At 40.1% G+C, this 21,507-nt stretch overlaps 2 protein-coding genes across 2 annotated transcripts in view; both read right to left on the bottom strand.

Annotated features, from left to right (window-relative positions):
• Nucleotides 1-2,919: 2,919 nt before the first annotated feature.
• Nucleotides 2,920-10,541, bottom strand: trim47 (tripartite motif containing 47). The gene is made up of 8 exons (XM_042499956.2): nt 10,279-10,541; nt 9,679-9,890; nt 7,580-7,625; nt 7,292-7,387; nt 6,754-6,978; nt 6,332-6,354; nt 6,095-6,216; nt 2,920-5,209 (listed from the first exon to the last, which is right to left on the bottom strand). Exons 1-8 carry the CDS (start codon nt 10,459-10,461, stop codon nt 4,680-4,682), a joined length of 1,437 nt encoding a protein of 478 aa, XP_042355890.1. The 5' UTR covers nt 10,462-10,541; the 3' UTR covers nt 2,920-4,679.
• A 597-nt stretch (nt 10,542-11,138) lies between these two features.
• frem2a (FRAS1 related extracellular matrix 2a) overlaps nt 11,139-21,507 on the bottom strand; it is a 69,066-nt gene continuing 58,697 nt past the window's right edge. Inside the window, exons 15-24 of the mRNA XM_042499407.2 lie at nt 20,850-20,981; nt 20,135-20,466; nt 16,977-17,169; nt 16,739-16,864; nt 16,487-16,614; nt 16,240-16,374; nt 15,960-16,086; nt 15,093-15,280; nt 14,819-14,965; nt 11,139-14,473 (exon numbers count right to left, since the gene is read on the bottom strand). Of these exons, the coding sequence (XP_042355341.2) occupies nt 13,925-14,473; nt 14,819-14,965; nt 15,093-15,280; nt 15,960-16,086; nt 16,240-16,374; nt 16,487-16,614; nt 16,739-16,864; nt 16,977-17,169; nt 20,135-20,466; nt 20,850-20,981 (2,057 nt within the window). The 3' untranslated portion in view covers nt 11,139-13,924. The remainder of the gene's footprint in view (nt 14,474-14,818; nt 14,966-15,092; nt 15,281-15,959; nt 16,087-16,239; nt 16,375-16,486; nt 16,615-16,738; nt 16,865-16,976; nt 17,170-20,134; nt 20,467-20,849; nt 20,982-21,507) is intronic.

Below are 21,507 nucleotides of genomic sequence, written 5' to 3'. Positions count from 1 at the left end.
CACAAATCTAAGGCCACTATTGATGGTATGTTGTCTACTTCCCCAATACAGTCCTCTTTATCAAGTCGCCACAAATAAAAATTGCATCACTATCCAAAGAATAAATCTGTGTTAAACAAACAACTTAAAACGTATTACAGTCTCTCCTTCTTATATATCCTTCTAGGGACAAATAACAAGAAAACCAATCATACAACTATATTGCAGATCTCGGTGTTCAACCCGCACTCCAATAATGCCGTCCACTGATTTGTGTTCAGTGTTCAAAAAAAATGTTTTAACCAAAGGTTCGACTCCTCCTGAGCCTTTTAGAACATGTATGCGTCTATTTCTGTTGTTTCCAAACATTGCACTAAAGAAAAACAGGATGGATCATTTCTTACGAGTTAGGCAGCAGCTCCTCGGCGTCTCCATGCTCGTGTGTTACCGGCACTCCACCCATCTGCTGCAGGTGCAGCCCCCGGAGCAGGGCCGGCCCTCGGCATACAGACGGTCGCCTAGAGCGCCACGCGCTGGAAGGGCGCCGCTGGTCACGCCAATAACAACACCAACAACAAAAAATGACAATAACTGCGCCCCTTAGCACCCTTTCTTCGTGTTCTGCCTCGAAAATAACAAATGAAAACATAAAGAGAGAAATAATCATAAACTCAGCGCCCCTGTTGTTTCTCATCAGTGGCATGTCCCTGACCAGCCTGCACCGCGAGCACTGACGGTCGGTAAAGCCGGGGATGAGTTTCTGATGTGCACCTCAGGTCAGAGAGCGAGAGAAGCCTGACTGACACATGTCAACAGGCAGGTTAGACGTTATCTACGTTTGCATTTTTTCATTAAAAAAAGGTCTAAACCTTCAGCTGCGCAATTTAGAAAATTAAAAATAGAGGAGGGAGAAAACAGATCCAAATAGAGAATTTCATAACATAAAAAAGGCCAATATGGACAAATAAACATGCATATTGTTGGGCACGTGTTACTGTTTAGTTGTGGTGCATCCTCATTTATTTTATTAATGAATAATCACAACTCAGAAATAACTGATGCACTGCAGCAGTTTGTCCTACACTGTCTGCTGCAGCTACATGCTTTTGCTTGTGCAGTAACCGGCTAATGTACTCTGTAACTGTCCAGATGCACTCTGGTGACTTTTGCAGAAGCTCCCAACAGGTGCTGGAGAGGGGCCTTCTAATCTGCCATCGACCATCTCTCTGAAGCATGTAAATTTAGCCAGTTATTTGAGGTCTCTGAGTAACTGATGTTATCATTATTATTGTAGTTATTCCTGAATATTACTGTTAAATCTTGTTACAAACTAAATGCAGGTCTTAGTCAAATTAAATAAGTTAATTTATACAGTACCTGTTTCACATGAAATAGAATGAAACAAGACTTAATGCAGTGGTGTAACAGTATGGATTTACTGTATGTTTGAATCCAGCTGCAGGTCAGGCAGCAGACACCACCAACACCACATACTATACTAGGACATTTTTTTTCACATTTTGGATGACATACTATACTATGACTTATTTTTCATATTTTGGCTAACGTATTATATAGTATGACTTTTTTTGTCATATTTTGGACAACATACTCTAGCATGACTTTTTTGTCATATTTTTGATGACATGCTATACTATGACTTTTTTCCCCATATTCTGGATGACATACTTTAGTATGACTTTTTTTTGTCATATTTTGGATCACATACTACACTATGAGTTTTTTGTCATTTGCTTTAAACATTTTTTAGCAACATGGTATACTATGGTGTTTTTCATGGGTTTCATGTTCCCTTCAGTTTTTAGGGCCAGGTCCCCATAAACACAGTTTGATCACACTAATTGGTGGATATATCATCCATCCATCGACATCAGCTTATCTGAGGCTGGGTCGTGGGGGCAACAGGCTAAGCAGAGCACTCCAGATGTCCCTCTCCCCAGCAACGCTTTCCAAGTTCTTTCTGGGGGACCCCAAGGTGTTTCCAGGCCAGACAAGATATATAATCCCTCCAGCATGTTTCGGGTCTGCCCCGGGGCCTCCAACCAGTTGGACATGCCTGGATCACTTCCAATGGGAGGCATCCTGATCAGATGCCCAAACCACCTCAACTTGGGATATATCATTCATGTTAATATTATTGGATCACACTGTATGGTCTATTTCTATGGCCCTTTATTAAAACCACATCTTTGTAAAGTGACAGAAAAAAAAAGTCACTATTGAGTCATTACCAGAGCAGGCGGAGGAGAGAACTCTGTTTTCTCACCTCCTCCTTAAATGTTCTGGCAGTAGGAAAACTGAATCAGCAGCGCCAAACTGTCGCAGAGGTTAAATGAGAATGTTGGACCAGAATAGCAAACAGGGAGCAGCAGCTCTTTTGAGAAGCCTCTTACTCCAGGCAGCAGCCTGGTCACTGCAAAGTGTCGTTAAATTCAAGATGTAAACAAAAGGAGCCCTTGACAGGAATTTCTACATATTGAAGTTCAAAATCTTAGTTATTCAGGTGTAAAAATCTGACCATGTAACAGGCAGTACAGCTACCTATGTCAGTTTAACAAGGAAATTAAGTTAAAGATGTAAATATTGCGATGTTGCCAAGTTGCAAAAAACAGAATGCCTAACTAAAAAAAGTATTGCGAGTCTTGAAGAGGTAGAAGAAGAGGTATGCTTATAATTCAAAGTGTTGAATCTCACATAACTGCCATAAAGCAACCGGAAATAACAAATCCAGCAGGATTCGACTCATTTTGCAAAGCCACTGTAGGAAAAAAAATTAGATTTTAAAACCAAATTATAGGCTAGTTATGAATTCTGACATACTTACACAGCTATATATGCTGGCTGGCTGTCTCATGAAAAGAAGGATAATATCACTAAGCACAGGGAGTGGATAATCAAGGCTTTAAATAAAATAAACACTTCTTTTTTTCTTTTTTAATCTCATCATTAAGTCTGAGAAACACTAAGCACATTTATAGAAGGTGAAAGGGCCACAAAAAGGGACTACCAAGGTCCATTTTTTGTCACACTTATCAAGACACAGCCCAAACACTGCTAAGCATGAATGAAAACTCAGCTAAGAAAAGTACGTTAAGGGACTGAATGAGGTATACCATCTTAGACAAAACATTTATCAGTGAATACTCAGATCAGCAAATAAGATCATTTGAAAAAGGAAAAAAGTGGCAAACATTCACTTGTAGAACCACAGTGTGGACAACTGCACAAGCAAAAATAAAAACCCATACAGATCATCATCTAAAATATGCCCATGTTTATGAAGAAAGGAAAAATATATATAATTGTCCAGATACATGTATTTTCACCTTCAACAGCAAAAATGAAAAATAGAAATCACACTGAATGGACCAAGTTGGACAACAGACCTAAAAATGTGAGGACTACTTTGCAGCATCAGGACCAACTCAACAGCTAGCAATTAATAATCTAAAGTAGGATTAGTTAAATGAATATAATTAAGGAAACGCTGAAGGGATATTTAGTAAAAAGCAAAGAAAAACAACATGAAGATGTAATAAAACGTCAATCCGCATTCCACAGTCATTTTAGCCAAGTCCAACTGGCTGATGGCTGTTGTTGGAAGTCTCCTAAAGATAAACGCGATTACAGGTTCACTTGTTGAGTGACACAAATTTGAGGGCATATCTCTGAAGCTTATTAATTTGCCATTTGAGTATTTGAAAACAGTATGCTTTGTCTTATACCTGCTCATTTTCAGGACGACTGATAAAATGTTTTCAGATTTTTAAAATACCTCTAACAAAGCAAAATGGCACGACTTCATGCCTTCATTCTCACTGCTCACAAAAAAAGCTTCAAAATGCAACTAAGAGCAATATACAGAAGAATTTGTCCAAAAATGTTAATGTATGGATTTTTTTTTTTTTTTTTTTTAAAAGGGGGCATAATGTGATATTAAAAGGCTAATGATAAAATTATTTGCACTGACGATTACGTCCACAAAACAAACAACCCTGGAAGTTTTATATTATCTGAGAGCTGAAATCCCAGCACAAGCTGGCCAGTTTCAGTCTGTTCCTTTTGATAACTATCAGCACTGAACTGACTGTTCTTCAGTCTAAAATTAATGAGGGAATCTTTACGGTCAACAACTATCAATGTGATAACAATGTCATATTTCCTTCAAGTTCTACCCAACAAGGCAACAGCACTGACCCTGTCTGGCAAAAAAAATAATGAACATTAGTATGGCATAGTGGTTGCTAATAGGATAAGAACTGGATATGCTCTGATCAACAAGAGCATCTGATGCATCTGCATCCCAGCAGACACAGTGATATAGACGCGAAGCACCTCTCCAATCCCCCCAGCCACAGTAGTCAGGGGTAAAAGCCTACAGTGTGTGTCTAGGTTGAAAGGTACCAAATTTTAAATGTTCAACCTCAAAATATTGGAGAAATGGAGCTCTTCATTACAACCAGAGTGTGATGAGACACCTGGTAATTGTTATTCAGTGTAACCAGTAAGACCAACAAGTGACAGCTCAAATGCGTACAGTATATGGCTCCAAGGCTCAACATCACCCTGTCACTTCAGCCTGGGCTGTGAGATAAAACCTTGCTAACAGCAAATCTGAAACACTGGCATACATGAGTTTGCCCTTAGAGAAGTAGACTGAAACACTCTTTGCAGCTTTCTCAGTAATAGTGGCATATCTGCAGCCTGCTGCCTGGATCATTCTTCCCTGGGCTAAAGAAAGGATAGACGGGCTCTTCAAAGCAAGTGTCAAACATGTACAGTCTCTTCATTGTGACGGCATCATAGAAACTAAGGCGCCCGTTGTCGTAGTCCAGGTACACACCGACCCGAGGAGAGTTCCAGTAGTCAGCGACAGGGATCCGCCCATCCTCACCGTTGGCATACAACCGGTCCTGTAGGCACAGGCTCCAGTATCCTGCCGAGGGAGTGAGGCTGACAAAGCCCTTCCTGTTGCTGCACTCAGTGGTGACTCCCAGGTACCACACACCTTTGTCCCTCACATCCACCTCCCAGTAGTGCTGGCCACTGGCATACTGGGCTGTGGCAAGGACACCGCAGAACCGGTTAAAGCGGGCTGGCAGGTCTGGTTCCTGGTTACGAACACGGCCCTCCTCCACTTTTGTGTCAAAGTCCGAGATAAGCAGGTTTGGATGAGCTGTGTCTGGGTCTAAGGTGAGGTTCTGAGGCACTACATAGGAAGAGAGGGGATAAATTAGTCTACTTTGCTCTTAAATAGGGCAGAAGATGGCAGTACATTCAGAAAAAAGAGAGGAATCCAATTTGACGTTTGTCGTCCAAGAAAACCTGGAGACTCCAAAACCAGAAAGAACCATTTCTTTGCTACAGTGTAAGTAGGCTGATCAAGCAACATTACATTGTTCCTGCTGAAGTGATGATACAAGGCAAAAAGCTGTATTGGTTTGCATTTAAGAATATAGGCACAAATATTAACTTTAAAGATTAAAAAAAAAAAATCTAAATTTTATGCAACTCACTTTTAGACTCTTTTAAAGCAACCCCCTTCATTTAAAAAAAAAAAAAAAATCTTTGACATATCTAGTTAGAAGTGTGTGTAAATAAGATACAATGCCTGCATTTCTTTGTCTGTCTGGAGCAAAGCCAGTGAGATAGTAAACAATTCCCTGCATGGATTCCTTATGTGAGAACCGAGACGGAGAGGAGCCAAACCACATACAGTATATTACTACCTAAAGCTTGTTTTCCACTTAAAACTAAGACATGATGTACATGAAAGGCAGTGTACATATATTTTACCTATGTTAACTGTAAGACCCGTGCCTGATTTCCTCTCTGGCCAGACTTCTCCATCTTATGTCTGACCGGTGCATGATTTTAAATAAGATCACTGCAGCCTAGTTGATCTTCTTTGGAATTCAGATAAATAATTTACCTTTCAGCATCTTATTATTTTTCTCTATACACAAAAAAACAATAGATTAATTTAAGATAAAGCAATTTAAATAACCTTGTGTATTCTGCTGGTTTTCTGACTTCACATTGCAACAGTTTTGACTGTGTTCAGTGCAAGCTTCTGTGTGTAGAGTTAACTCACTGGTATGCAGCACGTGCATCATCTTCTTCCACATGATAAGCTGGAAGGGCCCTGAGAAGTCTGTGAATTCAGTCGCACAATTAACGGTATCGAGAGATGTGAAAGGCTTGCAATGAATGACTCTGCAAGGGGAAAGATAGGATAAGAAATGATCGCACAAAGCTGCCTTTTTGAAAAGTCACTGTCAATAGAATATTTATAGTTTCATATCAAATCAACAACCATAGGCTAACTTACTCATTGAATGTCTCAGCAAGACTCTGGTGGAGGAAAAAAAGGACACCTTTAGATTAATACTGAATAAACTTCACACTGATTTCAAAGCTGGTCAAACATATTGGCAAGTTTAACCCACATCCATGTCTTAAACATGTCCTAATGTTGACAACACTTGCTGTGAGATTGTGAGCTAAGACTTTGTGCTAAAATTAAATGCTTACTACCAGTAGAAAGCAATGATTTCAAGCTTTGGGTGGCGGCTTTAACATGCAATTTAAACACTAGTTTCATAACACGTTTTTGAAGCTTTGGTTAAGACACACCGACAGTAACTGTCTATCTGACAAAAATCCACCTCTACTGTGAATCTCTAGAGGAGGCATGGTGATTTAAGAGTTAAATCACATCTGTGAATCAGACCACTCCTATATTAGACTGACCTCAAAGCTAGATTTGCCACTGATGTGGCTGTGGATGTCAGCTATGGCTTTGTCCACAGCGGACACCTCCGTCTCCACGATCTTTAAGTTCTCGTCTATGACGGCCATGGTGGCCACCTCCTCAGCATCCAGGCTCTCGAGCAGGGAGTCTCTCTCATCCAGCAAGAACTGCACCAAAGCACCAACATCCGCCTCAATCTTCTCCTTGAGTCTCTGTTTCTTCAACTGGAGGGCAGCGATGTTCAGAGGATTAAGATGAAAGATTCATTAGGTGATAGTTAAAAGTGTCAATGGTGTGTTTGTTCAGTGTTAACCAACATTTTTGTGCAGTGTGTACCGCAATGTTTATACATCAAGTACTTCCTGACTATTACCCAGGCCTCCAAACTGGTTTGAAATGATGCATTTCACTGGACGGACAAAACAGGTTTAAACCGGCAAGTTAAAGAAGGTTGTTATCTTGAAAGACTACTTGAACCAAAATATACACGTCAATGTTACCAGCTCAAAATACACTACAAAGTTGTCGATTACATACCCGCACTTCACTTCTGGTGCGCTCATCAGCCGTTATAACTTTTACACACTGAGACTTCTGCCAGTTGAGCTCCATTAACCTCAGTTTTAACTCCATCTGTAACACACATGCATATCAAGACACATGTACACAGTAAAACAGGATATCATAGGAAAAAAATGACCAAATATTGGGCGGATAGCAAATGAGACATTTGGCAAAAGCCATACCAGCTCTTATCTCTTGCCCAAATGTACAGTAGCATACTGAGGAGAACGCATCCGAGCACATTTATACATGTAGACTTACTTTCATGTCATTCACAACTTCTGGCACCGGTGCTACCTCATGGTGTCTGAAACAACAACGACACAAATGAGCGGGCAGTTAGTGGTTTACAGGGCAATTAGTCACACCACCCCCAAAACACTTAAAGAACCCTGTGGGGTTTTTTGTAAATTAAAAGAAGTTTATAGTCTGTTTTTCTTACCAAACCACATTGTGTGTATCCTAGAGGTGTAAAAAAAAAACAAACAAACAAGTGCATTTACTGCCTTTTAAAACATTAAAAAAAAAAAGTTTTTTTTAATTATTTCTGTTTGCTAGCAGCATTATTCATCACTGCCTTTGTTGGTGTCTTACCACAACCAACTATGGATGGAATCTCACAGTCCTGCATACAAGTACATCATCATGCACAAAGAAAGACATAAAAAAAAAAACACATTGAGGACATTAAAATACAATGCTCTACAGTGCTTAAAATAAAATAACAATGGGGCGCCCGGTGGCTGAGTGGATAAAGCAGGCGCCCCAAGAATGAAGGCAGTGTCCTTGCTGCAGCAGCCTCAGTTTCAACTCCCACTCGTGGCCCTTTGCTGCATGTCATTCCCTCTCTCTTTTCCTGTCCAATAAAAGGCTAAAATGCCAAATAAATAAATAAAGAAATAAAATAATAATAAAAACTCCACAGGGAGACTTTAAAAAGCCGGTAGGAGTAATATTCTCTTGGTACATTTTATCAAGAGTTCCCCTTTGAATGCCAAAAAATGGCTGAACACCAACTAGTTTAAGACAAGGGTGTTTCCAAACTCTTAAAGTCAACTGCATAGTCCAACTAAAAGAACATGTAGTCACACCACTGTGGTAAGACATAATGCTGTCATTTTTTTTACACATACTGTTAACAGTTTTTGGATTGTCTTGAAGAGTTGAGTAGCAACACCAAACCCCACAAGAGCAAAAACAAGTCTTTGTGCTGCAAAATGGATGCAAACAAATCAAGACAAAAGATTATGGTAGCAAAATTTGAATGATAAAAATTTGCATTATTTTAACTTTATGTTAAAGCTGTGGCTTGACAAGGGGAGGATACAACAATATTCTGTCTATAAGTAAATTCACTGCCACGGAAATTTCAATTTCACTCTTTCTTAGCCATTTTCTGACCTCGCCTTTGCACCCTCTTACATCAGATACACATGCAGATATTTTTTTTCCTTAGACGACAGCAGTGACTGTTCTTGTGTACTGTACTTTCAGTACCCACAGCTGTGCTGATAAACTTTGCCACATATATAATACATTTTTGCCAGAATCCCTATTTCTTTTTAAAAATTCACACTGATGTAACATAAAAGTTTGAAATGTCATTTTAAAGGGATTAAAAGGCACATTCAACTTACTCAAAGTCACCTCAGGTGCATTAACAGCTGCAGTTTCAGATTTTTAATGGGGTGTCAGCGTTTAATTTGGTTTTAATGATCACAGAGATAAAACAATGGAATATTTTAATGCTGATACACTCAGGTTTCTCCTCACCAAAAACAACTATGACTTAAGGATAGAAAGACTGACAAAGGCATAAACTTAGATTGGGTTTTCTCAGGTTATCTCAAGGTTTGTGTCTTATCTCAAAGACACAACACCAGGAAACTATTGCCTTGGCAGAAGTATGGCAAGGTTAAGGAAGAAAACTTAACAGTTTCTGTCAGATCTGATTTTGTTTTCCTTTAATCCCTTTTGTCACAATACTTAGGTTTCTTGTATGTGCTTAAATGGCAAATTAAATGTTCAGAAACCTGGCAATGTTCAAGTGTGAGTTTCATCATATCAATACTTGCTTACAAATTCAAATCTGGTTACTGTCAATGTTATCTGCAGTTCATTATATGCAGCTAAAATGTAGCATGTCATAGGTTTAGGCTACTCTGCGTGGGCAATGAATCTCACTGGCAACCTGACCTGTGCAATCTCAGTGACTAATGATTACTTACAAACAAGCTTTTCCTTGACAAGAAAGCGACAGTGATGAATTTGCAAAAGAATATCTTTCAGAGCAAACAAAAAGCTAACCAAAGAGATTGTGTCTAATTTCCCTGTGAAAAAAAGGTGCGAACACGACCAACCTGTGTGCTCTAGATTCCCTGCAGACCACACAGATGGGCCTTTTATCAGTCTGGCAGTACAATTTCAGCTCTTCTCCGTGTTGCTCACACTTTCCATCTACTTTAACGGGCTTAGAGGGTGCAGGACAAGAGCCCAGACAGTCCAGATCGTCCAGTTTGGCCACCAGGTTCTGCACCAGGTAGTTTTTGGTGAAGGTCTTCTTGTTGAACACCTGAGACAACAAAGAAAGCAACTGAGAAACGCAGACATCTGCTTGTAACCAAGGCCAAAAGCCAGTGTTACTTTGCCTACAGTGTGTATATATTTATTCTACATTAAAGCAGTTCTTCAATGGCGAAATGCAAAATTAGGTCATCATTGTTAGCCAACTAACCTGCTGACAATTTACCGAAAGCTAGCTAAAGCCAGCCACCATATCAACGGTTGCTACAAAAATGCACTGCGTAGCTTGTGTCATTTTTCACACAGCAACATCCAATAAGCCACTCTGAAGTCGCTTATAAATTTAATAACGTTGAATCAACATTGTCACAAGTGTACTCGGCATATTTCGTGATGAAAAATACGGTGGAAAATACAGAAAACGTGCATTAACTCACGGTTCGGCACTGAGGACACTGGTAACCGTAGTCTCCGCCATTTTCATCCCAGTGCATGCAGATACAAAAACGACAGAAATTGTGCCCGCACTTCAGTATGACGGGGTCTTTAAAGAAGTCCAAACAAATCGCACATGTGAGCTCTTTCCTCAGGTCGTCTCCAGCTGCTCCAGCAGTAGCCATGTTTACAAGCCAACAGCAGCACAACACCGCCACAGCGCCACACTGCAGGAAGTGAAGGAAGGAGAGGGCGGGGCCAGGGATGGAAGGACGCGGGCATATTTGTGCTGCGTCATTTTCCGTCTTGACCAATCAGATTCTCCTCTCTTCCTGGCTCGCTCTCATCCAATCCTGATCCAATCAGGTGAAAGAATTAAAAAGTTTCTATCATACATCCAGTATCTGGCGAGGAGAATAACACTTAATACTTGATGAAATCAAACTTTTATTTGCTTGACATTGACAAACGCTGCCAGTGTAGGGTTTAGCCTTTGATGTATGTCACTACATCACTAATGTAGCATATTAAGTTCTTATTTCATGCTTTCTCTCCTTATAGTACATAGACTTAATCTCTGAAACCTGGAGTGACATCACTTTTCTTGTGCTCCTTTCAAACGCCATTCACAAGTATTTAAATCTTTGAGCCACCAAAGGACAATGAGCAACTTGGTAAAAATGTGTTTCTACAACTATAACATTTTTTAAATAGATTTAGATATTTTTAATTAAAAACAAACACAAGGAAACTCCCTTGGGAAAAAAGAAAAAAGCTAGGGAAAAACTACATTTGTAATTATAATTACATATCTCTTTAAAATTCCTTTAAAATGTAAAAACTTTTGTTGGACCGATTTCATTTTTACTAATAATCCACTTACACATGTGTTATGAACAGGTTTCACGTTAATGACTCATAAAACTAGCTGTTCCAATATTTTTTTCACATTATTTAAAACAAATTCTAAAGTGTTAAAATTATGTTACAGAATTATAATTTTTCTTGTTTATTTTCTTTCATTTTTTTGTTTTGTTTTGGGGTTTTTTAAACTAATTTTCAGGTCATTTTCTTTTACCTTACAGTAATCTCTTGCTAATTTTGGGGACATTTCTTCTTCTGTTGCACATTGTGATTTTTCCATGTTTTTGACAGAAATCAAGCCAATTTTTTAGATCGTAAAGGGTTAATCACACAAAAGATTTTTATGATTTTTCTATCTAATGTAATTGCCATTGCCTGCCTGTCCATTTTCTATTTTTTCAAGAATTCATGCTTTCTGGTCTCAAGTCAGTCTCAAAGCACTCCTAGTCCTGTGTGCTGTTTTTTTCTCAGCTACACACTTCTAAAAAAAATGCTGAATAAATTAACAACAACCACTAAGCAACAATATTTATTTTTAAATACATATACATAAAACCCATAAAAAAGACACAAACTGAATATCAAGTTTGATTGTTTGTGCTAAAATTGTCATATACATGGGGATAACTGGCTGTGGAATATACATTACATTGCATAGCTTGGATTGGCATGTGAGGGATGTGACTCAAAAAGTGCATTCGATGTCAGACGTGGTGTTATTTCCAAATTCATCAGGGCAAGAAAAAAGAAATCACCGCCAGCTTTCAGCAGACTATTACCTTTTATAAACCATCACATCCCTCGCTGATTCACACCTCGGGCTGATTCCTGGCTCATGTTCATCACATCAGCTAGCCCTGATAAATACCGGAAATAATTATGCAATGATGACTGACAACACCATAATAAGACAAATATTCAGGAACACTGATCTCAGCATGTTGTATATCCATAGCAGAGTAAGACACAGGTTTAACAACACATGTAAACAAGAAATTTCACCAGTGATATCAACTAAATAATGAGACATTCATGCCTCATGCCACCATTTTTATCGTGACATACAGATTTGTAAGCAGCTATTTTGTTTGCATCCTTTGTTAAAAAAAAAAAAAAACATGACTCAGAACATTGGAATCCCACACAGCACTAGTGACAAATAAAGCTTACAGAAACTTAATGTGAGAAGGGGGTTAAATCACTCAATATGGATACAGTATTTGCATGTTCACGGCACCACACTTATCAGCAGTGTAACACAGAAGTGGAAAGTGGCTCTGTAGAGATTCTCTTCAGTCATCAACTGTAGTAAATTGTGCTACAATACACAGTCTGGAAAAGAAATAACTCCTGAGATGAGTGTCTTTATAAACTTTAACCAGTATTATTAAAAAAAAAGAACATATGTGCCTGAAATATTTTGAATAAATATGACAATATCACAGAAACACATAGTGGAGGAACAATTCCTGCGAGGATGGATAATAGTAAACATTGTGGTAACAGAAGCAGTTATGATGGCTTGTAAACACATGAAAAACTACATAACTGAGTTTACAAAATAAAAACAAAAATCCTTAATACATCTCACATTCTGTATCACATGGTAAACAAAAGAAAGAAATGTGAGTTAATAAAACAATTAGCTGGTTATTAAACATTAATTCTGAAATTCTGACGACAGTGGTCCTAATCTCCAGTGTGATAAGAGCCTTCTGCAGGTTCACAGATAAGAAACAGGTGATGAAGCTCCAAACTGACTGTCTAGGCAAATATTTCAGGACAAAATTGTAGGCCTAAAGGCACAGTTCACCCCAGACTGAATATTTATCTACACACACACACACACACACCATAGCTTTACATTTTCTAGCCAAACTCTTGGGTTTAATATTTACCTTTCAATCCCCAATATTCTGAAAGGACACTATCCTCTGGCCACCTATGAACTTTATAATAACTTTGAGTTGTAAGTGAGATTGTAGTGTAAACACTGGACTTTTGCATCCATAACACAATTGCTAAGATACGTAACAACTGGAATATGCTGCACAATGTGTGCAGTAATCAGCTGTATCCTTAGCAAGCTGTAGAAAAGATGGTCTTGTTACCATTAATATGATTAATATTATAGTAGACAGACAGAGAAGTACCAGGGCTCACAAACTTCAGTGAAGTTTTGACTGACACAGGGGCAGGTCGATAACATCTGAGTGCTCTCTTTAAGGTGAACTATTCCTTTCAGTATGAACACTGACATCATCTAGTCCCCTTTACCCGAGGTAAACCTGAGGCACTAAATCTCTGACTTGGCCTGTGTGACACTAGCTTTATGAGAAAAAGTGCTCTTGGTGACTGGGACTGTCCTGAAGGGATAAAGCTGCTTCAGGCACTTTAACACCATAAAGCCAGTAAGGGAGAAAGGAAATACCATGCTACTAGCAGCACAAGTGAGAATGTTAAGTGAAGATGGCGTATAGCAGAATCGTCTGTGCTGTTTTCTGTTGCAGTGATCAAGGTATGTGATGGATCCAATGCTGTAGAAATCCCTCCATTGACAGGCACACTCACACACACACACACACACACACACATACACACACACACACACACATACACACACACACACACACCCAATAACACTTATGATCAATCTCAGATTTTTGGTGTTATGAAAGTAATTTAATACCAGTAAAAAAACAAGAAAAGAAATTCCCAAATTTTATAAAAACCCTCACATACTCTGCATCCCTTTGTCCATCTGTCCATCCACGCATCCATTGCTCAGACCTCCGAGCTGTTGTGGCAGTCTTGCATCCTCACCACCAGCATGGGCTCCGTACTGACAGAGCCTTTCACCACCTCTTGCACCCCCTCCCTCCACCCCTCCTTCCCATCCTTCTGTCTGGATCTCAGCACCAGTACGATGGTGACAATAATGAGCACGGTCAGCAGCAGCCCCACCAGTGCCCCCACCACAGTCACCAGACCCTCCTCCTCCTCCTCTGCGTTCAGCCCACTGGGTTCCAGCCCGTCTGTAAACAGCTCATTCGACCCCCCTGCCCGCCGCTTGGTGCGGTCCAAAGCGATGTGCATGATATTGGTCCCGCGGTTGTTGTCTGCACCAATATCCTCAGCGATCTCTGGGACTTCCTCGCCAATGGACCTCCTGGAGCGATGACCTTTGGCATTTGATGGGGTCAGGGCGAGATCGTTGCTGGCAGAGACAAAAGAGTGGTACTCCAGGCTGCGCTTTCCAATGCCTCTGTTTGCATTTTCTTTGGAGCGGACTGTGTAAATGGTGTGAATGTACCACTCACGGCCTGCTGCAACCTGAAGAAACACAAAATTAGGCAGATCTTTGAGTTATATTCAATTTACAAACTGAGCAAATAGAAGTGGTTAAAAAAATATCTACATGAATTTTTGAAAAGGTGTGACCTGCAGGTGCTGGACTGATCTATTAGACTGGGTTTCTGGCAAAAGTGCACTTTATCAGCCTTGATTTGAGTGAATGCACACACAAGCTGTATGGTTGTGCAACTGTATCCCATGATAGAAAATGCACAGTAAAGCTTTTTTTTTATCCATTGAATGACAAAGTTATACTTATCACCAAAGCTGCTAGTTCACAATAAAATTGCCACTGACTATGTGGAACAGTAAGATGAAGAATACCTGGAACATAGCTGTAGAGTCCAACCTAAAGCCATCAGACCCAGGCTGTCTAACGAGGGACATGGCAGATGGATCATCCACTGCCAGCACAGCATTAAAGCTGACATCCCCGAAGACTCGTGCCTGAGTCTCTGGCTGAGCCTTGTCCTGGTGAGGTGTGAGAATGAGGGAAAAAAAGGAGATAAGGACATATTTTTTTATTTGATTTTAAAATATTATTTTGTATGTCTCTACATATTTAAATTGCAACATCAAACATCTGAATAATACTCACAAGGATCTTGAACCTATAGAGCAATGACGGGGAATCAGCTAGGCAGCCAAATTCAAACTTGGTCGGGTTGTACTTTGGTACATATCCATCAGCACCAGTGCAGAGGAAAACCTTCTCTATGCTGCAGAAGAAAGAGTCCCCCAGGTTCTGCACAGGGTCCACCATCACACGACTGTAGATTGTATCACCTGAAATACAGAAAGAAGAAATTAATCCCAAAGCTTACGCCAAGTTATTATTACATATCATACATAAATCCAGGGAAGACCGAGTATTTAATAGAAGTGAATATAAAAATAATTATATAAGGCCATGGTGGTGGTTTTGTATGTTTTAGCCATTGTACTACAAATCAGCGTACTTAACTGTCAACCATGTCCACAGCATTGCCTTTAAATTTATTTTCTATCTTCCAAGCAGAAGCAAAAAGCCCCAAATTCACTTTATCCTCTCCATGATGTTTATGTTTGCAAACTGGTTGTCTTCCAGGATTTGTTTGTAAATGCAATGCCTTTAGGCTCAAATATCTGATGTCAGTTACTTTACAAACCACACAACAATATTACTTTAACAAAATGAAAAGCGAATGTAATGTCCACTGTGATGGATCAGCCACTGTAGCCCAAGCAAGGCTTATCTTTTGCAAGTTGATCTACAACGTTGTGCTGACATGAACTCAAATGGGTGTCTGCGTGGAAGGTAAAAAATCAATCCAAAACCTTGGCACTCTTTGCAAAACCGACAGCATGCAAAACAAATTCCACTCGAAGACAAAAGGACAAAAACCTCTACAATCACACATATGCTGTAGTCTTTTAAATATTCACTGCACCGACAGGTCTATAAACACAGTACAAAGGCACTTACCCTCAGAAAAGGCTACGTCAGTCTCCTGACTGAATCCCATGGAGCCATCAGAGAGCCACAAATTCCTCTTGGACAGCAAGAACATCTGAGTGTTCAGACTGAATTCCACTGCAACCGGGTCACTCACCTAAAAAGGATGCAAAACAAAGGATAGTATAACAAAAATAGAGGAGAGAGCTAGTGAAAGAAAGAAAGAAAGAAAGAAAGAAAGAAAGAAAAGCACCCCAGAACAATGAAACTTGCCACTTTTGAATCTTAAGGTTAAAAAAAACTGCCTTACTTGCTGGAATCTGATGTCTAGATCGAAGGTGACTGGTTCTCTGGGACTGCAGACAGGTGGAATGGTGTACTCCATATTTTGGGCTGTTGTGCAAGGGATTAGCTTTACTGTGTAGGTCCCAGAGTAGTCCCTCACCTGTATGGAGCAAAGAAAACAGATAAGCAAGCATCAGTATGTATCTGTCCTTCCAGCGGATGTTTCAGGCTGTGCACCAGGGCACAACAAAATTTCATGCTGCCATACTTACAGCAAAGTCAGAGGTGAAGGTCCACTGCTGGACTGGCTGATTGTAGGTCGGCTCACTCCTCACTAGGGTGAGGTTAAAGGTCAGGCCAGGGTGGTTCACACTCATCACCATGGAGGACATAGAGGTTGCTTGGTGAGAGAGGGAAAAGTTCTTAATGGAGGATTGATTTTCGACTAACAAAAACGAATTTGACACCTATTGTACACAACTAAGGAAGACTAAAACTAATGTGGTTTCAATAAGATTTCTCACCAGCTCTTTTTATCCTGCCTCCAGAATGTGATTCCACAAACAGACCTCTGAAACGAGCCTTGGTGCGGAAGTTTACCACCAAACGTCCCTGCTCATTGATGCGCATGCTGGTTGGATACAACGCACCTGTCAAAAATACATTAAAACACACCTTATTCTTCAGAAACAGTTTTTTTATTTGGATGATACTGAGTCCAGAAACACAAACTGTAATGTTCTTACAGTCTTGGGAGCTTACCCTGTAAGTCGGCCTGTGGGGGACTGCCGATGCCATCCTTCCAGAGGATGGCCGTGTCATACACGAAAGTGAGACGCAGCTCAGACTGCAGGTCAAAGTGCTGCCAGCCGCCGGTTCCCACAGGAGAGTGAAACACATACGACACGTAAAGAGGCACGCGCAGGGTCACATAGGACTGGACCAGGTTCAACACCTGTAAGGATGTTTCAATCAGAGATGAGTAAAGAAAAACAGTTATTGTAGAATCATAATGTAAAATTCATTGGAAAAATGTAAATAGACATGGCACACTGTTCATTTATTTTAGATTTTGGTTGAAGCTATAAGAAAGAAACCTTCACTATGTTAGATGAAGGGGTGATGGTAGGTCTATACACTATAATAAGTGCTGAGAAGATGCAAAAAGATGAACACATTGTTCTTCTCCACAAGGACCTTGAACTTTTTCACTCCTACTCAGTGTTTTCAAAGTAGCAGAAGAGTCTTCCTGTGTTGTACACGAGAAACCACAGTGGGCAGCAACGTGGGTTGAATTGTTTTGGTTTTTTTGTGCTTCTTTTTAAAAGTTTTCCAAGTATTTAAAAATCCGATCACACTTACTTTGATTCTGTAAGCTGAAAAAAACTGTTCTACCCTAAACCTTTTTATGGATAATATTCTATATAACTTGAAACCTGAGTATGCTGATATGTATTCTTAGATGTATTTACAGGAGAGCAGCCACTAGATGTCTCTGCTCACCAAAATTATATCAACACTTCTATGACAGATTTGAACTTTGTGCCCACACAAGTTTGACAAAGCCAGAGTTTGTCTTAGAAACAGATTGAGAATGTGCCACATCATCTTTGTTTGACTTGAAGTGAAAATTGTCAGTTTGCATTTTTAATTACCAAAAATGAATGCTGGGCAGGAGATTAACTGACAAAACAAACTGAGAAAAGCAATTTGGCAAAAGATGTTTTTTTGTATATCTCTCATCAACCATCCTTTATCACTTGAGCATATATATTATAACACCCAATATTATTTCTCAAATAGCGTTGGAACACAAAGCAGCACCACATTAAGAGTCTGGTGTAATATCTTTGCAAACAGAGAGAATCTCCACTAAAGAGCTGAAATTCTCTGTGCACACAGACTGAAACCTCCCCAATCCACCACAGCGTCTCAGTAGGGTAAGTTGTGCAATCGCCAGATCCAAATGAGGGATTAAAATGACTGCTAGCTGAGAGACAAACTACCTCAACGAACATTTTATGTTCCTAAAATTATTGTATACTGTATGGAAAAGGAACAAAGATGGCCAAAGTTCACTGTTAGATTTAAGATGAACATTTTCTTTTCCTTTTTCTTGTGAGTTAAATCTTTCAATTAGTGCACATTCTCCCCACACAAAGAAAATAACTGCAGTTACGGAGAACAAAAAACAAAGCTGTCATAAAAAAAAACAAGAATAAAGCACCAATCAAGATTATTATAGTCAAAATCTTGTGTTTTTTTTAACATTATTGTTTTTGGTCTTTTGTTCTTGAGAGGTAGCTGAATTATTTTATTCTTTCTGTGAGCTTTGATTCACACACCGTGGTACAGCTGCAAGGTTCTGACTGCGTCTTTTTTTCTCTTTTGGCACTCTTTGGAAAAAATAACCCCAGTGACAGTGTGACAGTGATCTCCCTTAACGAAGTGGACTTGAGGTCTTGGAGGATGACGGGCATCATGTGTAACTACGTGTGCAAGCGCCTCTTTCTGTGACTGGGGACAAGTGAACTAATTTCTTACTTTTTCTCCATCTCCTTCTCTTTCCCCACATACACACACAAAAAGCGTCACACACACTCTGCAGTCTGATCAGCAACAAGAAGCTCACAGATCAAAGGCTGGAGGAACACAAAAGAGCAGCAGGACATTAGCCGGGGAGCAAGGGTCCATCTCATAATCCACAATAACAACAAGAACCCTGAGAATACTGCGGCTCGGTACAGTATACAACACAAACACAAACAGCAATTGCAACATCTGCTGCAATGACGCAACAATGGCAAACAGCTAGTGGAAGTTGGTTAGCGGCTAATTGACAGCCGGTACACACTGTAATGCCAAAACAGCTGACTTCTCTGGTGAGTTCACCTGTCATGTCAGGAAGCAAGTCAAAGAAAAAACTAAGCAAGGCTGCCTGATGGGTAACTAAAATCTTCTCTTAACCTTGACAGCCTGTAGGTGTATTCAACATATCAAAGACTCCAAATAAAAGTGACTTCCCTTATAAGATTTCACAGATTTCCTGTGAATCTAAGCTTTAATGCTCCATGTTGATATGGTAACAGTGGTGAGCTTTAGGTGAATGACAGACAAGCCGGCAATATTTAGCTTGAGTGTGTGTGTTGCTGTGTGCATGAGCACTAAAAGTCAATCACAAACCCATGTTGTGGACAAGCACCAGCTTCAGTAGGACACATGTTTTGGAGCTGCCCAAGTGTTGTTAATTATTGGACTAAAATATTCCAAAGTATGTCTGAAGTTTTACAGATTCAGTGTGAACCAGACCTAATTGGAACATCGTTTGGAGTGAAAGCAGCCACAATCGAGCTGAGAAAAGCCAATATAACACGATACGCTTTGTGACATTGTTGGCACAAATGCTGATTTTGTGTAAATGGAAACAGAAAAACCCACCAGCCCACCTAACTTTATTGAATGATGTGATGAAATTTAATTTTCGCTAAGAGGAAAGGGGAATGTGTTCTACCTGACATGACAACCATTTTTCAATTTCGCTTTTGCTTTCTTTTTTGTTCTTTTTCTATGTGTGTGTATATATATTTGTACTCAATTTCTGTTCAGAAGGAGATTCTGTATGTGTATTTTGAACCCCCCCATAAACAGAAGTTAAAAAAAAAGAAAAAAGTTGTCAATCACAGAGCTGGCAAACACACACGCAAACATGCAGTGAATGAGATGTAGAATGCAGGCAAACAGATACGGTGCCGTTCTGTCTGTGCACCACCCTCCCATTCAGACGGCTGTAAATAGACAGAACACACAGGTGGACACACACACACACACACACACACAAAGGCTAACAGTCAAGCAGATGTACAAACAAACCCCAGATTGGAATTTATACGTTATGGACAAAGAAACACACAAACACACACCTGTCCGTCAGTCCCTATGGTGCCTCCGCAGTCTGTGAGCAGCTCAGACATGTGGTAGTAGCTGGTGAACTCCCAGAGACAGGCTTCCAGGTTGAGGTTCCTGTAGAAGCGTAATGTGCTGTTCCCCCGCAGAGAGTTGCTGAACTGATAGGGCGCCGTGTCTCCCATGCTTTCCGGGCTGCGCGTCGAGGCGGTGATGAAGCTGTGACCTGTGGTGACCTCATCGTAGTCGAGCAAGTTGGAGCAGCGGTGGTTTCCGACCCGAGTTCCATCTGGACTGAGAGTCAGTTCAAAGTTCATGAGGGGGCGGGTGGAGATGACCGGAAGCATGCCTGCGAGGCGAAAAGAGACGATGTGATTCTAACTGTGTCCAACTATCTTTGAAACCTGGAGAGAAATTATTATTTCAAAAAACTTGGTAGAAAGGAATAGTTGAACGAAAGAATTGATGAAAAGAAAAGCAGGGGAGCAACAAGAAAAAAAGGAAGAAGGAAACCTGGAGGAGACGAGGCAGAAGGAAACTGATTAAAAATCAAGAAGGGAATGTTAAGTAGCGGGTGTGCTGGAGGGTTTCTACAGCAGGGTTCGATACAACCCGGCAAGATCTACATTCTGGCTGTCACGCTCCTGAGGATCCACGGACGTGAATATTACACACACTACATTACATTTCACTTCATCTGTGGTACGAGTCCTGCCTCCAGCTCCTACCTACCATCTATGTGAGGCATGGTGACAGTCACTTTGATGAGGTTGGGGTGTTTCGGGTCGTCTGCTCCAGTGTAGCGTAGCTTGGCAGAGAAAGGCTCGGCGCCGACGGTCCCCATCTTTCGTGGGTGACACATACCTTTATATGACAGAGGAGCAGAGAGGAGAGATTCTGAACACAAGGACAGGCTGTAACACTTTGAAAGACAGAGGACAAAGCACAATCCAATCCACCTTCAGTTATTTTTACATTGTTACATTTACTGTAATAGACTGTTAAATACATTTTTCTGATAACCTGCACAAACTCTCACTGAGTCAGATAGTGATTTCCACATTTCTAAGAATACCTTGCGACCAGCTTGAGAACGTGTGCCTGTACTTGTTGCATTCAGGATGTGTAGGTGGAGTGAGCACAGCATAAGTGATGGCATAGCAACAACATATGAGAGAGGAGTGAGAGCTCGGACCCTTGAGTGTTTCCATTTAATGCCGCTTTATACTTTAAGAGGGTAATCAAGTATTTTACTACATCTATTTGGCAGATTCTGTTACTAGTTTCTCGGCAAATTATGATTTTGCTAAAAAAACAAATAATGATTTTGTAAAATATGACACATTGTAACAACCACAACATTATAATTCTACATACACATTAAAGCATC

Source organism: Plectropomus leopardus, chromosome 15 (assembly GCF_026936395.1).
Source record: "Plectropomus leopardus strain MGB_pleo_1.0 chromosome 15, ASM2693639v1, whole genome shotgun sequence".
Classification (NCBI taxonomy): Eukaryota; Metazoa; Chordata; class Actinopteri; order Perciformes; family Serranidae; genus Plectropomus; species Plectropomus leopardus.
Note: the sequence above shows the minus strand (reverse complement) of the source record. Positions and strands in the feature narration are given on the sequence as shown.